Raw genomic sequence first — 23,238 nt, 5'->3', positions numbered from 1 at the left:
AAATTCACCAAACAGGCAGAACAAATTGAAAAGCATTTATTCAAGAAAAACTGGACTCTGCTAAGAAGAGAGGGATCTGTGCTGGTTTAAGGGAGGGCTACTCCCATCCCCCTTCCCCAGCTCCTTGGAGCATAGCCGTGGAAAGCCAGCAGCTTCACTGACAGTGACGGAGACTGGCCTCTTTGGGGCTCTGTTAAAACCCTCTTCCCCAAAGTGCAAACAGTATTCGGACTGATGGTGAAGCTCCCTGGAAAAGTCGTCTTCCCAGGTCATGACCAAAAACAACAGATGACTGGACTCATGCTTGTGGGAGCTGCCAAGGCTGTGATCTCAACTGGGGCAAACAAGAGACTAGCCACACTCGATGCCTATAAGGGGTTTGAAAAAGCCCCAGCATATTCCTGGGGCTTGGGAGACTATGTATGGACATGCATATGCTCTGGAAAGACCTGGGGAATGAAAGGACTGGGTCCTTCACCTCTGGCTGGCCTTGAGACCTGTACAAAAAGCAAAACTAGAAGCTAAAGCTGACTGTGGCTTGCCTGCAATTTGATATCATTGACAGAAGGTGGAGACTTAAGAAACCTCCTGACTGATAACTGACTGACCGTTAACCCTGCTAACCTGAGGATGACCCTTGGGAAGCCAGACTTACAAATAAAAACAAGGATTTTTAAAAGAGGAATAGAGGACTTAGGGGCCACACACTGCAGAGAACACAGGACCTCCCAGAGGATTAGTCCAGAAAAGTCACTAATCAAATATCCAACATCAAGGGAAGAAAAAAAGAGCCCAGCAATAACAGCAAACCCTAAGAGGGGGCAGGAGTCTAATTCCAAAGTTGCTACAATATATTATCTACAATCTAGTTTTCAACTAAAAATTATGAAGTATGCAAAGATACATGAAAATATGTCCCATACAGAAGGGGAAGAAACAACCCACAGGTATAGACAGTGTCCCTGAGAGGGCTCAGGTGTTGGACTTTGCAGCAATGGCTTTAAATCAGCTGCTGTAGATACATTCAAAGAACTGAAGGAAAGTATGTTTAAGAAATTCAAGGAAAGTAAGGGGCACTTGGGTGGCACAGCGGTTAAGCATCTGCCTTTGGCTCAGGGCGTGATCCCGGCGTTCTGGGATCGAGCCCCACATCAGGCTCCTCCTCTATGAGCCTGCTTCTTCCTCTCCCACTCCCCCTGCTTGTGTTCCCTCTCTCGCTGGCTGTCTCTATCTCTGTTGAATAAATAAATAAAATCTTTGAAAAAAAAAAAGAAATTCAAGGAAAGTAAGACAGCAATGTCTCACCAAATAGAGAATATCAATAATGAGATAAAAAAAATTTTAAAGGGCCAAATAGACATTCTAGCCTTGCAAAGTACAGTAACTGAAATGGAGAATTCATTAGAGGGGCTGAACAGCAGATTGGAATTGGCAGAGAAAAAGAATCAATAAACTTGAAGAAATGTCTATAGATTATCTAGTCTGAGGAATAGAAAAGGAAAAGCATAAATAAAAATGAACTTGTGGGACACCATAAAACATACAAACATGGGCATATTGGGAGTGCAGAAAGAGAGGAGATAGAGGAAGGGGTAGGAAACATATCTGAAGAAATATTGGCTAAAATCTTCCCAAATTTGATGAAAAACATTGTACGCATCCAAAAAAATCAACAAATTCCAAGTAGAATAAATCCAGAGATTCACATTTAAATACATCGTAGCCATACAAGTCAAAGAAGAAGAGACAATCATGAAAGCAGCAAGAGAAAAGTAAGTCATCAGGTACGCGGAATCTTCAATAAGATTAACAGCTGACTTCTCATTAGCAATTGCAGAGACCACAAGGAAGAAGACTGTTGACCAAGAAGCCCATATCTAGCCAAACTAGCATTAAAGATGAAGGAGAAATAAAACCATTGCTGGGTAAGCAAAGATGCAGAAATTTTGTTGCCAGCACACCTGACCTATAAGAAGTATTAAAAAGAGTCCTCTCAGCTGTTGGCAACGGAGGTCCACACAAAGAAATAAAAAGCGTTGATTAAAAAGTAATTATGTAGATAAAGACAGCATACATATTTGTAAACTCTTTTTTTCACCTAACTCATTTAAAAGGAAATACATAAGACAAAAATTACAAAACCGTTCTGATGGATTTATATCAAGATGTCATTTGTGTGGCAGTAACAGCAGAAAGGAAAAGGTAGGGAAGGAAGCCATAGTAAAGTAAAACTTCCATATGTTATTAGAAACAAGTTAATATTAATTAGCTGAAGTAGAATTTTTAAGTTAAGATGTATATCATAATCTCTAGAGGAACTATAAAGAAACTAACTTAAAAATATACAGAGTAAAACAAAAACAACAACAAGAAAAAAGACATTTAACTGATACGTTATAAAACACGTATTTAACACAAAAGAAGGCAGTAATGAAAGATCATAGAAACAACAAAAACAACAAACAAAACCCCACAAGACACAGAAAACAAACAGCAAAACGGCAAATGTAAAGCCTACAACAAAATCACATTAAATGTAAATGAACCAAACACTCCAATAAAAAGGTGAAGGTTATCAGACTGGATTAGGGGAGATAAACTAGGGTCCAACTATATGCTGTGCACAGAAGACTTACTTTATATTTAAAGGCACAAATCGGTTGAAAGTAAAAGGATAGAAAAGATACACCAGGTAAATGGTGACCAAAAGAGATTTGGAGTATCTATACTAATATTAGACAAAGTCAATTCAAGACCAAAGAAAATGTTGCTGGAGACAAAAAGGGACAATTTATAATGAGTAGAATGTAAATTGAGCAGGAAGACATAACAACTGTAAATATTTTTGCACCTAAAAAACAGAACCACATAATACATGAAACAAAAATTTCCAGATTTGAAGGGATAAACGGAAAGACAATTAAAAAATAATAGCTGGCCACTTCACTACATACTGTCAGTAATGGATAGAACAACTAGACAAAAAGTCAACAAGGATACAAAACAATTGAACAGAACTATCAACCAGCTTAACCTGGAAGACATCTATAAACTCTCAACAGAATGGGGTGCACGTGGGACATTTTCCTAGTAGGTCATAAAATAAATCTTAATAAAGTTTAAAGGGTTAATTCTGTTAACAGTGGAATTAATGGAATTAATCTATGGAATCAGTGCAATCCATATCAAAATTCTAGAAGGGTTTTTGGGTTGGTTTTTTTTTTTGTTGTTGTTGTTTTTTTAAGGGACATGATCCTAAAATTCACATGGAATTTCTAAGGTCCAGAGTAGCCAAACCAATTTTGAAAACAAAGAACAAAGTGGGAAGACACTTCCTGATGGAGAATTTACTACAAAGCTACAATAATCAAGACAGTGTGGTATTGGCATAAGACATATGGTTCAGTGGACAGAATTCAGAGTTCAGAAATCCTTATGTTTATGATAAATTGATTTCTAATAAAAATGCCAAGCCATTTAAAAACTGGGACAAAGAATAGCCTTTTAACAAATGGTGACATTACAATTGGATGTCCACCAGCTAAAAGAATGAACTTGTACCTTTAACCTCACATCATACACAAAAGTCTCAAAAATTGATCATAGAATCAAATGTATAAGCTAAAAAATAAAAAATTTAGTAGATAGCATATGAGAAAAATTTTCAAGGCCTTAGATTAGGCAAAGATTTTTTAGATACAATACCAAAAACAGTCCAATATTTAAAAATTGGTAAATGAGACCCCATCAAAATTCACACTTTTTCTGCTTCAAAAGAACCATTAAGAAAATGAGAAGACAAGTAGCCAACTAAAAGAATGTTTTTGCAAAACATGTATCTGATAAAGGGCTTATATCCAGAATATACAAAAACTTTTATCTCAACAATACTAAGACAGCCTCGTCAAAACTGGGCTTTAAAATGTAAGCAAACATTTCTCCAAAGAAGACGTATGAATTGTTAATAAGCACATGAAAGTAGGCTCCACGTCCTCTGTCATCAGGGAATGCAAGTGTGACACCAACGCAGAGCCCAGCTCCTACCCACCTGAGGGACCACAGCCAGTAAGAGGCACAGTAGCACTCCTGAGAGAAGACGGGGGAAACTGGAGCCCCCACCCGTTACCACGGGAGACGTTGGGTGCCACGGGCACATGGGCGGTGTCTTCGGAGGCCTGCAGCTTCATCATATGACCCATCCATCCCACTCTTAGGTATCTGCCCACGAGAAGTCAACACGTACGTCCGCACAAAGGTCTGCACATGAACGTTCTCAGCAGCATTATTTATAATGTCCAAACATTTGAAACAACCTGAGTATCCAGCCCCTGGAGGACAGCTGGGAAAGGCGCGTCACAACCACACGACGGAATATTACTCAGCCGGAAGGAGGAATGAGGTGCTGACGTGCTGCACCATGGATGGACCTCGAAGAATGAGGCGAAGTCAGAGCAGCCAGACACAGCCACCTCATCCTCCATGGCTCTGTCTACATGAAGTTACCCAGAAAAGCCAGACCTGGGGAGGCAGTAGCGCCCTGGCGCGGGAATGTTTCCCGGGGTGGGTTTGGGTCTGCATCTGTGGTGTAGCTGGAGGAACTTCCCTTCGAAAGTGTTCGGAGTCAAGCACGTTTGTTAAAACACTTGGTGCTGGAGGCGAGGCCGTGCTGTTCAAGCTCGAGGCCTGTGTGTGTCGTGCAGGGCTTTCCTCTGTGGAAGCCGTACGGTCCTCAGACTCCTTTTTTAGTAGCGTGAGGAGGGAATTCCAATTCGGTTTTTCTACGGCACGAACCCAACCCTGGTGGTAGAGTTTCTCTTAGGGAGTGAGAATATGTGTGCTTGCTTCTGCATTATCTCCTGTTTCACTAAATTAAGGACAATCTATGAGACACGGACAGTGTAACGGGAGCTTCTCCACCTGTTGCCACGTGGTGGGGTCCACGTTTTCCGGCCATTGGCGATGCGGGTTCTCTATCACTTTTCATGTCGTTTGGGAGCATGGAGCTTTGAGTCCCTCTACCTTTTTCAGCTTGAATTTTGAAGCAGGGTTCTTCCTTCCTTCCAGATTATAATGTGGACAGTTACACACAGTAAAGAACAAAGAAAGTCTATTCCCTTCTGAAACATCCGCCCTTATCGTGCCCAGGGGACCCCAGCTAATCAGAGCCTGATACTCTGCACAATAGGCCAAGTCAGCCAGACCACTCCCCTCCCAGAGCTCACGCTATCGCTCCCAGAGCCAGCGGCTGGTTTTCTTTTGTTCTGAAGTGGACAGACAGTGCAGGATGCAGTCATCGGGCCTGGGGGCCTCAGGGCGGACTTATCAGCCCCCCAGCCGTCCTCCCTCCCACCCAAGGGTGCAGGCTTCCCCAGGACTCGACCCTATCAGGCCCCCACAGCTGCTGTTATTTTAGATAGGACAGGAAGTGGGCCTGGAGGACAGGAGCAGCTCATGGCCTCAGCGGCATCCAGAAACGCCTGTGATTTGCCTGGGGTCTGGCTCCGGCTGGAGCCCGCGGCACGAGGGAAGGGGAGCAGTGCTGCAGATGTCATGGGGGAGCTCTGCCGGCACCTGGGGCCTCGTCTGGTCACACAGAGCAGGCAGCGGCTCCCACATCCGAGGTGGGACCCCCATGTGGGCAGTACCCTTCAGTCTTGGGGGATGGCGTTGTCAGCCCCTCTGTCCTTTGTGCCCATCAAACGGGCTAGTATGCAGGTGTGCAGTCCTGTGTGCGTCTGCGGACGGTTCTAACGGGGCTGAGAGCTCTGGCCCAGCGACAAGACAGTGAGGCTGGAAACCCAGGGGCGCGTCTCAGCCAACAGTCCGCGTCAGAATGGGGTTGAGGTGGGGGCGGTTCTGAGCTGTCTGTACCAGCACCCTCTGGGCAGCCAAAAGCCACGACCTCTGGGGTGGGGCAGAGCCTTTCTTCCCCAGCGGCCCTGCTTAGGGCTTTTTGCTGGAACTGGTTTCCAGAAGGGACCCCAGATAAGACGGTGGCGCCATTTGTGACCTGGCTGACATCTGAGAATGTTTCACTCAAGGAACTGCATTTTAGGACATCTCCTGTTACTTGCCATCCCTGGACCAGGTTGGTGATGGGGAGTGTGCCCCTGGTCCACAGTGTGGCTGCTGTCCCCGGTGGGGAAAGCCGTGCTGGTTGCTGCCTTTGGCATCGCGCCCTGCCTTCACAATGTCAAACTGAGAATCGCCTTTATATGCACTTTCCTTTTTTTTCCACAGTAGCTGTTGCCAGCAAGCTGTAAACTACCGTATATCACTCAGATTTAAGAACCTAAACTTTAAAACAAATTAAACTCTTGTTGACATTGTAATAAAAATCAGAATGGGGCTGAGCTGCACAGTAGAAGCGAACTTCAATTATTTTTGTGGATTTAAGATTGTTTTCTGGGATTCCCAGACTCCCAGCACAGCAAAGTTATTTCCTCTTGGCAGATGGCTGGACAGAAAAAGGGTGGCGGACAGAGGGAGGGCGCGGGGGAGGGAGGCGGCAGCGTGGGCCGCGGCCTGTCCGTCACTGTGTGTTTGCTCTGGCTGCCCCGGGAGCGTCTGCGGCCACACTTGAAAAAGCAACTACAGGGCAGAGCGTCCGTGGTGGGGCTGGGGGAGTGCCTGCATTTTTTTACATGCTGTAATTTCAGAAAAGAGCTCAAAAATGTGTGTCAAGGTCTGTCTGTTCATTGGGTGTTTCTCTGGATGCAGAGAATGGAAAACGCACGTCGGCCTGTCCTTCCGAACTTTGTCCAAACGCTGGAAAGTGCGCCGCGCGTCCGCACCCGCCCTCCACTCCCCTGGTCCTTATCTCTCATCACCCGTTAACCGCGGTGTTGATGTTCTGTCACTCGCGGAGATGGAAACGGTGGTTTCCACGGGACGAAGTGCCAGCTTTCCACCCTGCGTGCAGCTTCCTGTCCTGATAGCACAGCATGCAGTGTGGCAGGGAAACGTGCAGATGGAAACTGGGTGATTGATTACTTTGACAAGCGTTTCTCCGGAGGCGTGGCAGGCTCCCTGGGGGTGAGTTTTGACCTGGGCTTTCAAGCGAGCCTTTTACCAGAATCGGCCCTTCCCTGGCCTGCTGCTTCCTCCTCTGTTCTGCTTCCTGTTTCTCTGTTTTCGAGGCCAGGTGGGCAGCGGGGCCGGGGAGCTCCGGGCCACGGATGTGCTGGTGTCCACCGCCCACCGTAAGCTGCTGCCTTGCTTGGTCCTCCCAGCCTGGTGTGGGGAGCCACCGCAGTGGTGAGGGTGGCCGAGCCCCGGGGGGCTGGGCCCTGCTGTGGCTCCTACTGCTGGGAGGTGGCCCCTCTGCCCTGGGAGGAGCTGCGCCCTGGGGTGGGAGCCTTGCCAGGCCGGCGGTATCCAACACGTCCATTAAATGACGGGAAGGTGAGGAGAGCTTAAAAATGTACGACCTTCTGGGTGGTTTCTTCCCAGGCCCTTCTGTGTCCCAGGATGCGTGGAGCAGGGCTGTGGGTTTGGAAATATCCACTCATCCCTGCGGATGGCGACCCTGGGCGCTTGGGGGTTCTTAAAGCATCTTCGGTCCCTGTTCCATCAGTGATGTACACTTGACCAGGGCTTCCTGGGCTCAGCATTTTGATGGAATGTCTAATTGTGCTGTGTGCACCAAAGTGTCTCCAGGCCTCCGGCAGCTTGTGGGGAAGGTGTGCAGGCTGGCGCTGCAGTGCTGGGCTGGCCTTGAGCCCCTGGCCCGTTCCTGTCGTCGGGGGTTGTCTGTAGCGCTCTGTGTTGGGGAATGGCCACAGATATCCTCATCCCAGTGCAAGAAAGAGCTCAGCAAAGCTCGGACACTGCTTCCCTGGGAAGTCAGCAGCCCCTTGTCTTCAGTCTGAGTTATCACCTGTTGTGAACAAATACATCTAAATAGGTTGTTCCGCACATACTGCCTTCTTATGAGGACATTTTCTTAATTTTTATTTCTGTACTTATTTTAGAGAGAGAGCGTGTGCGCACGCATATGCATTTGGGGGGGCGGAGGTAGAGAGAGAATCTCGAGCAGACTCCCTGCTGGGGGCAGAGCCCGACGTGGGGCTCGATCTCATGACCCTGAGGTCACCACCTGAGCCAAAACCAAGGTCAGACCCTCAACCGACAGAGTCATCCCAGCACCCCTTTTGAGGACGTATTTTAAGGTTTCTTCAGATTTAGTTGAACAGAGCAAGAATTAGTGCGAGATTTTCCGAATGAATGCTCATAGCCCCACGGAAAAGGAAGAAATCCCACAGACACAAGGCTGTCCCGTTGGTACGGCTGATTTCTCCGCAGCCTGAGCGGTAAATACCAAGAAACCTGCAGGTTCGGCTGTTCCTTGCCTCTTGCTCTGTCTTTTTGAAACTCATGCAGAGGATTAACTCGACTTTCAAAAGAGGATGGAACAACCAATACATTTTTTTTTAAGATTTTATTTATTTGACAGAGACAGGCAGTGAGAGAGGGAACACAAGCAGGGGGAGTGGGAGAGGAAGAAGCAGGCTCCCAGCGGAAGAGCCTGACGTGGGTCTCGATCCCAGAACGCCGGGATCACGCCCTGAGCCGAAGGCAGCCGCTTAACGACTGCGCTACCCAGGTGCCCCGGAACAACCAATATTTGCAAGTTCCTTACTGTGTCCTGGTATCACAGGGCTGTCAAGACACAGCCACACATCCGTTCTCTGGCCCCTCAAAAAATTAGAGGGGAACGGGCAGAACAGGTCAAGCAGCTAACAACATTCAGAGTTTAAAGTTCAAGATGACAAAGCCTTTGCCGAGTGAATTACAGCGCATGCGCTGGGAGTCTGCGGGCCTGGACGGTGTTTCGGGAAGGACTTTTCAGAGGAGTAGGACAGGAGCTGAGTTTTACCGGCAATCTGTCCTGTGTCTCTGCTCCTAATGGGAAACGCAGCCTAATTCGGTGGGAGGCCTCCGAAGGACAGGACACGTGTGCAGGCTTGGGTTCTGTCTGTGAGGTTTGGGGGCCCTTGGCTGACAGTCTGCCCTAGACAGCAGCCCTGAGAATGGATGCATCCCTGGCCCCAGCATGGTGCTCCTCTCCCGTGTCCAGGGGATCACTGGGACCTGTCCCTTCAAGGACCATTGGAAATGACCGCTCCACCTCAGGCTGAGAAGTGGTCTTTGGGACCGTGGTAATCCAGCCAGACCGCTCATTCTGGTAATCACCAGGGGCGTGCGGTTATTACATAAAGTCAATTAGAGCGCATACATGCCGGTCCTGCTGATTTGATTTAGAACTAACAAAAGCTCCAGTAATGGGCAATTACAAGAAACTTAATGGCCCTTTATACGGAATGCAGCTTCCATGGCACCTAATATACTGTGATGAATTACTCATTATGTGCCGTGTCGGAATAGCTTCTATAAAGATTAATAATTGGATAATCAATACAAAAATTCAATCTTGGGTGCTTTTCCACGCCAGGGTCAGTATGTCCCAGAGACCACGGGACCGGTCTCACTGGCCTCTGTTTTTGTGACTCGGCTCCCCTTCTGCCTTGTTTTCCAAACTGGGAGTCTCTGGGAGTCACTTGCCTCCAGCGATTCTTCTTTTTGGATCTTTACAGAATAAAGAAGCAGCTTCTGCTGTCGGTCCGTTTTCTCAGTATTCGTGGGTGCAGTTTCTGCCCTCAGTGTGGGCTCCGTCTGCTGGGGGCAGAGAGCAGAGACCTGTGGTAAAGATTAGTGGCTCACCAGGTTCCTGTGTGCACAGGAGAGGTGTCAGGGGGCCTTCCCTGAAGTGGCCGGCAGAGCCAGGAGTGGGATGCGGGCACCCTGGCGGCAGCATCCCAGCTGGGCTCCGGGCACAGGTGCACAGCTGGGAGTGGGCAGGAGGGAGGTGGCGCACGGAGCAGACCCTTGTGTCCTCGCCTTGCCGTGGGATGGGCTCGGCCCCCTAGCAGCTGCCCGAACACAGGCCAGATGCCGAGGCTGACCAGCAGTCACCAGCTTCTCCTGGGCTCTGGCTTCTCTCTGAAGGCAGTGTCAGTTTTTAATGGTGGAAATCTCAGACATCCACAAGGGTGTAGTAGAGTACAGAGGGCTGCCACGTGCCCTCACCAAGGTCCACAGTCGGGGCAGGCGATGCGGGGCACCGTTCCTTCAGCCACCCTGGTTGTGGCTGAGGTCGTGAGGAACCAGGTCCTGGACCTCGTGTCTGCATCCCGCTGTCCCTCAGGCACACACGCCTTTTTAATGGGCCAATTTCCTACATGATCACAGTGTGACAGTCACGCCTAACAGGTGGTTCATGGTTCTCTGGTAAGGTGAGGATTTACTTCAGACTCACATGTACCGATAAGAAGGTGTGGTTTCACTTCCCCTGAAGCCAGCATCAGAGGGCCTGAGCCTCTCCTTTGCCTCCATAACAAGCAGCTTCTTCCGGGCAAACCGGGCAGCTGCCGGGTGGGTCACGGGTGCTTGACCTGTGTCCGGCGGACGGGCGGGTGGAGCTGATGGATCATCACGTGGACCCTCCCGCCGCCAGCCCAGGAGCATGGCTGTGTCCTCCGCCGCCTGCAAATGGGGACGGGCTGCATGTTAGCGCCTCTTACCTTGAGGACCCGACGTGTGTCCCTGGACAGGGTGACAGGAGGCAGCAGGCTGGCCACGCCTGCATGGCCACTCACCCCGTTCCTCTGTCCACTTAACATTGTTACTTTTTAACTAAGGGGAGCCTTTTCATCTTTTTTTTTTCCCCAATTCTGTTCATTCTGCGTGAATAGAAATTTCATAATTTGGGGGAATGTGTTTTCTAGCAGCACAAAGAAACCCCCAGAAAAATGCTTGCTGGTGGTTTAGCACTCCCCGTGAGCAACTGTGGAATGAGTTTGGTGTAGATAAAAAAATGAGCCAGGTGATGTGCGAGCCCACGCCCGGCCGTGGTAGAGGGAGGTGCAGGGCAGCCCGCGGAGCTCCCGTCACATGGCCGGCCGGTCCCCGTGGAGGCTGGAGTTTCCACACGGGCGTTAGCATTATTTGGAGTATTCAGGCTAAATAAGGAAGCAGGCACTGAAGGCAGGAAAATTATTCTGTTTTAATGGCTGACAGTCCCGTGTGACAATAGTGCCGTCAGTGCCAACCCCACACGCAGTTGGGAGGGTCATGTTTTATTAAAACTGTGACTTGTTGTCATTCAGACTGCACCGTCCCGTTCCCTCCTTCCAAAAATAGCAGGCCCCGTGGCAGTGGCTTATTATGATTAAACAGATAAAAATAAGTGAAGGCTGAAATGGGTCCAGGACACCCGAGGTAACGCGGAACTTACTTTTTAATGGAACTTGAGAGACGGCCTCATTTTCCACCACCTCACGAAGCATCTTTGAAAAAAGTCAGAAAAGTAAAGCAGGGCTTCAGTGATGTTGCAACTCTGCATTTTCAGAGTTACCGTGGTTGTGACAGTCCCGCAGAGCGGCACCTGCTGTCTCCTGGGGCCACGCAGGGCCGCATGGACACCCAGCCCGCCATCCCTGCCAGGCCGTGGGCAGAGCGCCAGCCTGCGAATGAGGATGTATGGATAGCAGACTTTGTAAGACACTTGCCTCTTCTAAGAAAGTAAAAACCCACCTGGGAGACAGCCTCAGTTTCCCTCGGTGCCACAGCCCGAGCGTCGCTGCTTGAGGGGCACAAAAGCATGTTTTCTCCGCTTCCTAGTTTCCACATCATGGTGTTTTCGCACACGTCTCCCCTCTGCAGTAATACTTTAGCCAAGGAAGTTCGCGCTGGAGCGTGAGAACACTGTGCACCCGGCAGTCGGCTGGAACCATGCGCCACGGGAAGCCCACCGCTCACGCCCCTGTGCGCGGCGTCCCAGGCGCGAGAGTCTGCACACCTCCCTGTCCCGGGATCCCTGCACGTTGTAAACGGTTAGCGTGGCAGACACGACCTGGCCAGGGATATTTCTGGCTGTACTACCGTCTGCCTAAGTGATTATGCTCTCGGGTTACAATACTAACTTTAGCTAAAGGTGTACTTTCTGGGAAAGTTAGCAAATACTTTTTAAAATTATCTTTTAGTTATAGGAATGGGAAAGAACGGCCTTCCTGTTTTGTTTTGCTCTTCACGAAGCTATTTTGGCTTTCCCTTAAAAATAGAAATGTTTCTGATGGCTTGTTCTGTGTGAGGAACATGCATTTTTCTGTCCCTCACAGGAAGACGGAGTAAGCACGTAACAACTGCTTTTCTATATTTCTTTACACATGGTACTTCATTTGGCCATGAGCTTTGAACGAGCCCAAGGGGCAAGATGCAGCACGGATGTGGCCGCAGGAACCCACCCTGGGAACTGAATCCCGTGTGAATCGTTCAGGCCTCTTTGTTTCCCACATTGCTTTTGTTTAAAGGACAACGATGGCTTTTGAAAAGTGGTTTTCTTTGTGAAAAAGCAGCATCGTAACCTGTTATGATGAACACTGGGTGTTATACGCAACTGATGAATCACCGAACGCTACATCAGAAACTAATGATGTGCTATATGCTGGCTAATTGAGTTTAAATAAAAAAAAAAAAAAGACCCACAAACAAATAAGCAAACAAACAAACAAAAAACAGAGATGAAAAAGTAACAGTGCCCCTGCTCGGCCGGCTAGTTCACCAAGTAGCAGAAGGTGAATATTGTTAATTTTTAAAACTTCACAGGACAGTTGTCTCCTTATTACAACTAACCTATTGAAAAGGAGGCAGATGTTTTAAAAATGGGTTTTATGTAATCAAGCTGACGTGTACCTACAGCAATCACTTTGTTTTTTAGAAAATTGACATAAAAATGTTATTAGCAAAGTATGGTCCTTATCCATCCTAATTAAACTTTTTTTTTTAAGCAAAGATTACACAGTGTGGCTGGGGTAATGCTGCAACTAGATTTCTTATGCCCAGGCCCAAACCTGGCTCCTAAGAAAGTAGGATTGATGTCTGTGTGGACAACCACCTAGAAACTTCCAGCACCTGCCTCTCCCGTGCCTTCCCACCCACAAAGCCTGGCACGTGGGCCCCATGATTCGAGCAGGGAGAGACCCCCACATGGCCCCAGGCACGTGGGGCAGCACCTCCTCCCATTGCTGTGCCGCGGGTGGGAGGCCAGCAGCCCTGTTGGTACTCTGTGACGGAGACAAAAACCTGCCACAAACCTACACAGGTGTCTCTTCTGGTTCTAGAGAGAACACACGCTCTGCGGGAAGTACCGAAACGAAACATACAGAAGTAACGCCCACCCCTCGGCTCCACTGTGAGTCTGAGCACGTGTGCCGCAGGGCTAAGCTCCGGCCTCCACGGACATGACCGGAAGTCCACTCTCCCCCCTTTGGTCAGGAGACCGAAAGTTCAGCCAGTGAGTCCCGCACCCATATCGGTAATAGAAGCAGGCTGGCCTGGCATCTGCTGGACCACGTCGGGCGTGTCGTTCTGCCAGGCAGGAAGCCGGCCTGGAGCAGCCTGCCCCCGGGAGGCCGCCACTCTGGCCTGCTGCTGACGCTGCGGAGCCCCTGAAGCCACACACACTCCCCTGAGCCACAGCTGGTCCCATTCCTGACTTTGCTGCTCGCCCACTGTGAGGACTGGCATATCTCCCGCCTTCTCTGGGCCTGTCTTCAAATGAAGAGTAGTAACGGTATCCACCTCCCAGGGGGTTGGGGAGGACGCTGTGAGGTTCCTGCCGCTTATAATGCTCGGCGCCCAGAACTCTACCCAGGAGGATGTGTTTCTCCTTTTGAAATGACTGAAGGGTCCCCGACTTGGAGAGCAGAAAGGGATCTCGACCAAGCCCCCATTTTCACGGATGAGACCCTCAGGCTGCAGCCAGGTAGGGAGGCAGGATGAGAGCAGGTCTCCATCCGCGAGCCCTCCAGCCTCACCCTCCCCTAACAGTGCGTGTCCAGGGCGTGCAGAGCTCATATCGTGTTTTCTAGAGGAAGGTCACAGGCCTCCATTGTTCACCAATCTGACCGATCATTTAAAGGGTGTGGTATGAGCGCGAGAAGAATTTAGGTCCGAGAAAGTTAGAAAGTCACGGGATCATCAGGGTTATTGGCTCTGACATGGGTTTGCTCATGCTCATGGCCCAGGCATCTCTTGGAGAATAGGAGGTCGGGCTATCTTTAAAAACAAGCACCATCCAGATCTTCTCTTTGTCGTTTCTTTCTCTTTCTAGGGACTGCTTTTCCTCCCTGAGTCTATGTTTGCACTCTGACCACACAACATCCTACGGTTCTTAGGGTCCCCGGGACACACTTCATGTCAGGCTTCCTTTCTAGTCCCAGGGATACTGCGGTCACGGCACTCCCGTCCTGTCGTGCACAGTCCCATGTGGACGCACACGCTGTCACTTCTTCCCTTGGAGTTGGAAGGAGGACGCCGCATGACGACGTCTGGGAGCCGATCAGAGGCGCAGCTCCGTCATTGTCGCGGCTCCCTCATCGTCGCAACAGCCATGAGCAGGCTGCCTCCAAGGCTGAGAGGTCCCGGCGCGCAGGCCTGGTGCCCTTGGATGTCGGCTCTGACACGCAGACTCAGAGCCGGTGGAGTGTGCGTGTCGCAAGCACGGGGCGCAGTCGCAAAGCCTCCACCTTCATGTGCGTGCAGCCCTTGGGATTGCCAGGCTGTGCCGCTGGGATTTTTGAAGGAGGTTTCTTTTTTATTTTTTTTTTAATTTTTATTTTTTTTTTAATTTTTATTATTTTTTATTATGATCTGTTAGTCACCATACAGTACATCCTTAGTTTTTGATGTAATGTTCCATGATTCATTGTTTGCGTATAACACCTAGTACTCCATGCGCTACGTGCCCTCCTTAATACCCTTCACGGGGCTAGCCCCCCCGCCCCCCCCGAGACCCTCAGTTTGTTTCCCGGAGTCCACAGAAGGAGGTTTCTTATCTAGCATGTCATGATATCTCTTCTGGCTTTGATATCTGCGCCATATTGGTAGGGGCGGCCAGTGCATGCTGCTGTTTGTTGTAGGGTGAGAGGAGCTTGCCCTGGAAAACAGGTGGCCGTTCAGACCCTGTGTGGGTCCTCTGGTCACTTGCCTCTTCTCCTCCTTCTGAAAAAAAAAAAGATTTTTAAGGCATGCAACAGCTAGTCCAGGAGAAATAACTGGAAAAAATAGTTGTTTTTAGCTCCAACAGAAGAGAATACTGTGTTTGTATGCATGGTGCTGGTGCTGGGCTGGTGCAGGCTTTGAAGACAAGCATGCCCCAGAAAAGGGAAGTGCAGGCTCTGCCTTTAGCCTCTCTCCACCTCAGACACCAGGTTCTGTGTGCTGACCAGCCCTGCAGTCCAGACCAGGGCTGGACACAGAGGGACAGAGTGCAGGGCAGGGGTAGGAGGAGGGGGACTGGCGGGCACAGGTGGGCAGAGCACGCTCAGGTGGCCTCCACTCCTCACCCGAGAGCCTGAGAGCCCGTTTCCACTTGCCGACTCTCCCGCGGGCCCCCCATTCACAAAACCTCTAACTACGAAGTCTGCTTTCCCTCCCTGCTTAGGAACCACGGGGGCTGCAAACATGCTGGGCCAGCAAGCAGTGCAGCTCATTCCTGAAATTTTGATTTGAGAGCCTCAGCTGCTTTCGGAAACCAAAAGTTCAGAAATGTGGGGAAACTTTGGTTAAAAGCAAAATGTGTAAAAATGAGATTTGGACCCTCCCCAACCCCTTGGGTCACACGGTCTCAGGAGAGCTCAAGGATGAAGTGAGGGCATTTTGCTACGACACAAGGTTTTTAAGCTCAATTTTTTTCAAAATGGTGATGAAAAAGAAACTCATTATGTGAAAGAACAGAAATTTTGCTTTAAAACGGACACTTGGTCAGATTAGTTAATTTGCACACCTTCTTTATAAATAGCCGTGAGATCTTTGCGTAGTGGTCAGAACACAGCGAACATCCACGGGTGCTGTAAGTGCGGGTGAAGAGCTATGCCTGTACTTTGTACGTTCTAGTTTTTAAATGTTAAAAAATACTTATTTTCTTTTCAGTCAATTCCAATGATGCACAAGGAGGTGGTGTGGGTACATGTCTGTGTGTGTCCTGCATATAGATCCCAGATTAAAACACAAATTCAAATTGCCACAAAAGTTTTAGGAAAAAAACAGTTTCCACCTTGGGAGCGTTTTAGAGAAAACTTAAATATAAGGGAAAAAACCTTTCTCATTAAATTAAATTGTGGTATAACAGCTCACCACATCCTGTTGCAGGGACCTCTGACACTAAGCAAAGCAAAGGTTCCTCTTTCAGGTCTCTGACAAGCTCCAAGGGTCACATGGTACCTGCAGTTCAAAATACTTCGACAAAGAAAAAACCCTGTGTGTCGGTGGAAAAGCTGAATAAGAAGATGGAAAGTATCAGTAGAGAGAAGACACTGTGGGAAACCGTCACAGAGAAAGCCACCCCCAAAATAACCAGCACAGAGCCCCCGGGGGCGGCTGCGCACTCACAGGGACCCGGAACCGTGACCTCATGGAAGGGACGTGGGAGGCCGTGGCCAGGGCGAGGCCAGGGGCGGCAGGACCCCGGTGCGCGTGCCCTGCTGCGCCATCTGTCTGGGGATGGGAGCCTCACGGCTCTCCCTGCAGGGCTGCGGTGCGGACTGTGTCTGCCCGGATAGTGTTGCTCCGTGGCTGTCCTGTCCTCGGTCGTGTGCACAGTTGTGCGTGTCTGCTGTGCAGGTTACGGGGGCCACCTGCCCCTTCCGTCAGCTGCCCCATTCAGTCCCCGGGCCACCTAGGGCAGGTCCAACAGGACATTTGTGCATGTGTGCTGGTTCTTGAGTGCGCTCCCAAGATGTCTGACCCATCGTGACCCTACTTTATGGTGCCAGGCCTGGACCACAGGGGCGTCCAGTAACCTGCCATGTCAAGCTGACCATTATTGGGAGGCAGGCAGGGCTGGTGGCCCATCAGAAACTGGCAGATCCCAGTGAGGGAGCAGGAGTGCTGCCCACTCTCCCGAGATCCTCCTGATCGCCAGGCTGGGGTCACAGAGAGCAGGTCAGGTGCCAGGACACAGGAGGGCCCTGGATGGCTCAGGACATACTCAGTGATTTCCCCACTCCCACCCACCACGGGCTCCCCCTGCCAGGCTCAGGTGCCCTGGTGGGCAGCAAGGGGAAGCCCACTTCTGAGGCTTCTTCCCCTTTTATCTTGTCAAACACGTGTTATTTTTCCTGTGGTCTCTATAACTCTGAGGAACTAGAAGGTTCTTGGCTGCCTTGCTTAAGCTTGCCCCCTGTTCCCTGGCATTTTTACCCCTCATCTCCCCCCATATTCCCATTTTTACTCCCCTCAACCTCCCCCATATTCCCCATCATTATTACCCCTCAGACCTTCCTCCATATTCCCTGGAATTTTTACCCCTCAGACCTCCCCCCATATTCTCACAATTATTACCCCTCAGACCTCCCTCCATATTCCCGTCATTACCCCTAAGGTCTGCCCCCGTATTCCCTGTCATTATTATGCCTCAGACCCCCCATTTCCCTGACGTTAGTACCCCTGAGAACTTTTCAACCACCAGTGTCTGCTCTTGCTAATTCAGATTTCCGGTCTGAGACCAGCTGTCCTTGCTAGTGGAATGAGCAAGGAAACGCAGTGTTGGTGTGTGTAACTGAGAGGCCCAGCCCCAGCCCTCAGTGGTATCCTGTCCACGCTGCCCTGTCCAGAAGGCCTTGTTCCTCGGCGTCATGGCTGAGTGTTGTAGCCCTGGACCCAGGGGTGCCTGTGGCAGCCGGTCCACTTTCCCCCGTGTGTGCTCTCCGGACCTCCTGCTTAATCTGAAGGTGGGTTGGGAAGACCTGCTATGCCCATGGCCTGGCGCAGGTTTAGGATGAAATGAGAAGGGTCACCATGAAGCGACTTTAAGGGGCCACGTGCCACACCAGCCACAGTGACATGCTTTGTGGGGTGGTCACTGTCCCTGCCGCGTCAGCTCTGTACTGTCGTAAGGAAGTCCAGCCCACTCTGGCAGGGAGCCTCTCCTCACCAAGGCAGTACCCTAGAGACACTCAGATTTGTTATTTTTCTTTGTCAAAATGTTCTTTGATGTAACAGAGTTCTGCAAAGTGTAAGTTGGACCCGTGCCTCTCAAAAAAGAGGCCAAACGAGTGAAGTGGGAAGAAGAGTGGGGCTGTGTCTGCTGCCCCGTGCCTTCCCCCAGGTTCCTGTCTGTGCTCCGGGAACCCAGCAGAGCGTGGTGCATGGGGCCTAGGGAACGCTGGGGCGGTCTCCAGGTCTAGTGACAGGGAGAGCCGCGTGGTCAGGCGGAGACACGTGACCTGCGCTGTGCACGGGAGGAAGAGCTGCCTTGCCTGCCTTCCCGGGGGCCGTGGCCGGCACTTGTCACGTCTCTAGTGGGTCTGGCTAAGCTGGGCAGCCAGAGTGTCACGGAACAACTGCCTGCCGCTAACGAGCTGCCCCTGGGACACTCCAGGGACAGGTGTCGTCCTGAGAGCTGGTCTGAGCACCTGGGCCTCATTACTGCCTCATTAGCAGTTAACTGGGAGGGGTCCCTGGGCTGGCCCCGGCGAGCCACAGCCCCTCCCGGTGTTTTCCACATGAAGGTCAGTGCCATCCTCAGAGAAGGTGTGGCTGCGTGTCCGGGGGTCGTGCATCACATCCGTGTCCCAGGCAGATTTGTCCTCGGCAGGCAGGCTGGCCTGGCGCCCGCCCCGGCATGCTGTGTGCTCCTGGTGTCCGCCAGCAGTGACTCACCCCCCTCGCCCACAGGCGGCCCCCTGGCCAGGAGGCGGGTGGGCCTGGGGCTCTGCAGTCAGGCTCCCGCCTGTAACGCTGGTGCCAGTGGGCTCCGTTATCAGCAACCATGACACAATTCCTGGTTCCCCCAACCACGTTTTATTATTGTTATTCTTAACAATGGCGGGGGGTGTTGAAAAGGCATGTAGGGGAGGGAGTGGGGGTGATGACAGGTGTGCCAGCTAATTGCTGCAGGAAGCCACTCTGGGATGTGCCGGGGCTTTTGCAGAAACACAGGGAGTTTATCTGGGCGGCAAAGGGAAGCCCGGGCAGTTCCGTGACGTAAGCACGTGTCCCCCACCTCCCATTCTGTTAGGAAAGTGGGCCGTGGGGACACGTCCCCTATCTGGGGGCCGATCAGGGGGTGGAGAGAGGGATGTTGTGCAGCCTGCTCACCATGGCCTTTGCCAGCTTCGCTCATTTCCTCTTTTGCTGCCAAAAGCCACATGCTGATAGTGGACACGAACAAGGAAGAAGAAATGAAGGAAGAGCCCCAAACAAAGGGAGGCCCCGGCCGCCCCATGGTCGGCCCTCCTCTAGGACGTGGCCTGTCCAACGACGAGATCAAAGAAAAGGGCCTCTCTGAGCCAGGACCTCAGGGACATGCCTGCGCCGCAGGGTGCCTCTGCTCGTCTTGCCTGTGGAGACCCCAGCTGCACGCACCTGCCTGGAGAAGATGCGCTCACAGCACCCGGACCAGCACCAGGCGGCTTTTTCCGGCGCCCACAGTCGAGGCATCAGTTTGTAACTGTTTCTGGATGGGAGCGGTGACTCGACCACCGCCAGCCCCTGCAGTCGTGGAGCCGGGTTCCGGGCAGCGGCGTGCTGCTGGCTCAGGACACCCCAGGCCCGTGGTGGGAAGCAGGAAGGAGTTCCATGCCTCTAAGACACCCTTTCCACAGGCCCAATGTCATGGGCTGAAGGCGTGGCTGATGGGATTTCTGGTTCTTACGAACAGTTCTGGGCAGAACAGTGTTTCCCTAATGGTTTCTCTATTGTGTTTTCTTGCAGTAAATGAAATAATACGGAACGATCTCTCCAGCACCAGTATCCGATCATAGCTGGCCTCGCGGAACTCACTCGGAAACCGCGCAGTATCGCTCCGCCGCTGACGGTCAAGCTCCGACGCAAGGACTTCTAAGTAGACCGAACACACACCTGGCGCCCGTCAGCACTCCAGCTGACTGAAGCCTTGCATCGCACGCGCAGAGAAGTACCTCTGTGACAGGGAGGGCGGACCGCAGGGGGCAGGGGAGTGAGTGCGCCTCTCGCCGGCCCCCGGGCCCCCCCGGACTTCAGGACTGGAAGTGCCTTATTAACCAGACCCCAGCATCAGGGCGCCATCGGATGGAGTGTTGGGTCTGCTACCAGGAGAGTATTTGTAGGAGCAAAAGCTATAAAGATGCTTCATCGTGAGGCTTTCTCTTTTGTATAAATTAGGAGAATACTGGCAAGCTAGGCGTTGTGAGGAAAACCTAACACGTGCTTCCTGCTTTTTCTCAGCTCCCCTTGGGCTGCAATGTGCAATCTGTTGCCTTGTTCAGTGCATTTTAGGCATCTTTTATTTAGTGCTCTCTCGGGTCACCTGCTCCCCTCTCCTGTGTTACCGAAACTGTAGGATTGTTAACCGTAGCATGCTAGGGTTTTGTTTTTAATCTGGCTTTGAACGTAGCGCAAGTAAGATGGTAGCGCAAGATATGTTGCTGGACAAAAAAAGAAGTCTGTCTGCCCCAGGACAGAGCTTGCATTTGCATGTATGTACAGTTATCAGCACGTATTTATGCACGAGTGAAGGAGGACAGTGTTGGCGGCGTGCGGTCTTTGCCCAGCAAGGGCTGCCGCGTTAGCAATAACCCGTATCCGCTCTGGAAAACGCATCTAAGACAAAACCTGGCTTTTCAGCGACGACCACGGGGCCGTATCCTGTCGGCCGCATCTGCATTGTCTTGCGTGGCGCCGCTGGCCGAGCTCGTCAGAAAGCCAGGAGAGGTGCGTCCTCGCTGCCCAGATGTTACCAGACAGCAGATGGGAAAGCAACTGTAAATAACACCCCAAAAGGAGTGTAATATATTTGTTCAGCTGTAAGATGATTCCTTCACAGAAGCCTTACAACTCTGCTTCGTCTGAGAAAACAATTACCAAAAATGTTTTAATACGCCTGTAGTTCATTCCCGATTAGCTGCTGTTACCGCGTAGCTTAGCGTTAGCTTTCGTGCTTCTCCTGCGTCTGTACAGTTAGCAGCTTATCACACATTATTACTCGCCGTGACCTGTCGTTTCCCATAACCAAAAAGCATGCTTTATTTAAAACATGTTTACCCTGATGATTGTGCCTTAGGAGTTCACGCCCCCTCATGGAACCCGCCCGAATTGCACCCGCGGGGGGAGGATGTAAGTTCTGATAATTAAACATTATGTTATGGTGGAGAAAGCTCCCCACAGAATTATTTTTAAATGTTCTTCTGTCGATTATGTGTCATTTCTGTTTGAGTCCCGGCAAGAACACAAACCTGAAAGCCGTATTTGCACACAGCTGTGAAGAGCGACGGCAGAGGGCTCCGCGTCGGCCCGACCCCGCTCCTCACAGGCCGCGGCCCCGCCTGTCGCCCAGACCTTAGCCTGCGCTTAGCGTCCTAGGACTCGCATGAAACTCTTCTCAGTAGGCTGTCTATGGGAAGGAACTGTTTGCTATTTGTGTCCGCTGTCCTTGTAGTTAGGAAATAGACCCAATAAAGCAATATTTTTTTCTGGACAGTCTTAGTCTGCAGCGATTCATTACCTGTGTGGAACATTCTACTCGGTTCTAAGGGGTTTTCTGCTGCGGGTCCTCATACTCCTGCCGCCTCCACGAGGTGCTGAGTGCTAGAGCTGCACCGGCGCCCCCGGGAACGTTCTCCCCCAGCGGGCTCGCTGTCCTAGACGTGCGAGGAGAAGCTGGCCACAGAAGAGGCGGACGTGCGGCCACGCGCCAGGCATTCCGAACCAATGGAGCACTTCAGAAATGCTCGCCCAGGCCCTGTGCGCAGGGAGCTTTCTCCCGAGCCAGATACTTCTGCTCAGAGGGGCAACCCGCACGGGGCTGTGCTCGCTGGAGCCCCGTCTGTTCCTCACCTACTTGCTCCTTGAAGTGACTCGGCCCCTTTCCGTGCCCAAATCCACGTCAGGCTGAGGTGGGAAAATGGTATCGTTGTTCATAAAACCATATGAAACCCAGAACTTCTCCAGCAATTACTGTCTGGAATTGTCAGAAATAATATTTTGCTTTTAGGACTTTGCAAAATGCAAGATTTCCTGTTTCTTTTGCTAAGATTGAGGCAAAGTACTAGAGGAATCCTCATCACCTAGCATGTGTGGTTGGCACGCCCCTGTCGCCGCAGGAAGCAGAGCAGCCGCGCGGCCAAGGGGCTTCGGGGAGTGCGGGAGTGCACGGAGGGGTGGGGCTGTGGAAAAGAGAAGGCGCTCTCGGGGCCCATCACGGGTTGGGAACCCCAAAGCCCGCCAGATACACGGGGAATCAGGAGCTCCGTCCACCCCTCCTGAGAGCAGGCTCGCGGGGCCACCAGAGCTGGGCTTGCCTCCCTGAAGAATATCCTGGAAGCTATTAATTTCAAAGCAAGTTTTATAAACCTGCCCCCTGTTCCCAACAATAGAATTTTATTTTCCAGAAACAAAAATATAAATCTATGAAATAAGGGGCGGTTTGTGCAAAGAGGCAGTGCTTCTGCGGACACCCGTTTCCCTGGATTCGCTTCTTCTAGGTTGGTTTTGTGTAATAAGGAAAACATACCCGCAGGCTCACCTCTAGCAAGGCGTTGATGTGCGTAGACCAGAATGTCTCCTGGGGAGCTGAGAACGAGGTCAGCCTAACCCAAGCTGGCCGAGCCTCCGGAGCTTCGGGGCCCCTTGCCTGCCGTCCACTTGCCTCCCTCAGTGACCTGGGATCGCCCAGCACATCCCCCAGAACTATCTGCTGTGGGGGCGGCTGTGCCCGGGGCCTGTGTGGCAGACCCTGGCTTGCTTGTCCTCCCTCTGCTGCCGGGATTCCAGCCCTTCCCAAGTTTGAGACTGTGTGGTATGGGAAAAGTCCAGTAAACATCCAATCTGTCCTCGTAACCAAGTGCCATCCAGGCAAGAATCCAAGTATGTTAGCCTGTTTCAAGGGTGTCCCCTGATCTGAGCGTTTGGGGTCCCCTGCTGGGGACAACTCTCCATGCCCCCGCTCTTGCTTCAGGGAGGGACCCCGTAGTAACTTTCTGCTTCTGCAAATCCTGCAGCATCCCTGTGCAGTGCGCCAGCCAACGGTATCACAAGGAGGGTGTCTTTGCACAACTGTAATTAAATATTTCCTTAAACTGTGTCCTACGCTGGAACACAGAGGCTGCGCCGAGGCTGCCGTGTTTGAGAGGAGGCGCTGGAGCCAAGATAAAGGGCCTGTGTGGGAACACGTAAGAGGAAGTTAGTCATTTTACAGTG

The 23,238-nt window shown here is 51.1% G+C and overlaps 1 protein-coding gene across 4 annotated transcripts in view; it reads left to right on the top strand.

Annotated features, from left to right (window-relative positions):
- NFATC1 (nuclear factor of activated T cells 1) overlaps positions 1-21,517 on the top strand; it is a 103,126-nt gene extending 81,609 nt beyond the window's left edge. For all 4 annotated transcript variants that reach the window (XM_026496511.4, XM_026496514.4, XM_048218529.2 and 1 more), the window contains one exon: positions 19,777-21,517. In XM_026496511.4, the coding sequence (XP_026352296.1) occupies positions 19,777-19,826 (50 nt within the window). In that variant the 3' untranslated portion in view covers positions 19,827-21,517. The remainder of the gene's footprint in view (positions 1-19,776) is intronic.
- Positions 21,518-23,238: the final 1,721 nt, after the last annotated feature.

This window comes from Ursus arctos, unplaced genomic scaffold (assembly GCF_023065955.2).
Source record: "Ursus arctos isolate Adak ecotype North America unplaced genomic scaffold, UrsArc2.0 scaffold_17, whole genome shotgun sequence".
Taxonomy (NCBI): domain Eukaryota; kingdom Metazoa; phylum Chordata; class Mammalia; order Carnivora; family Ursidae; genus Ursus; species Ursus arctos.
Note: the sequence above shows the minus strand (reverse complement) of the source record. Positions and strands in the feature narration are given on the sequence as shown.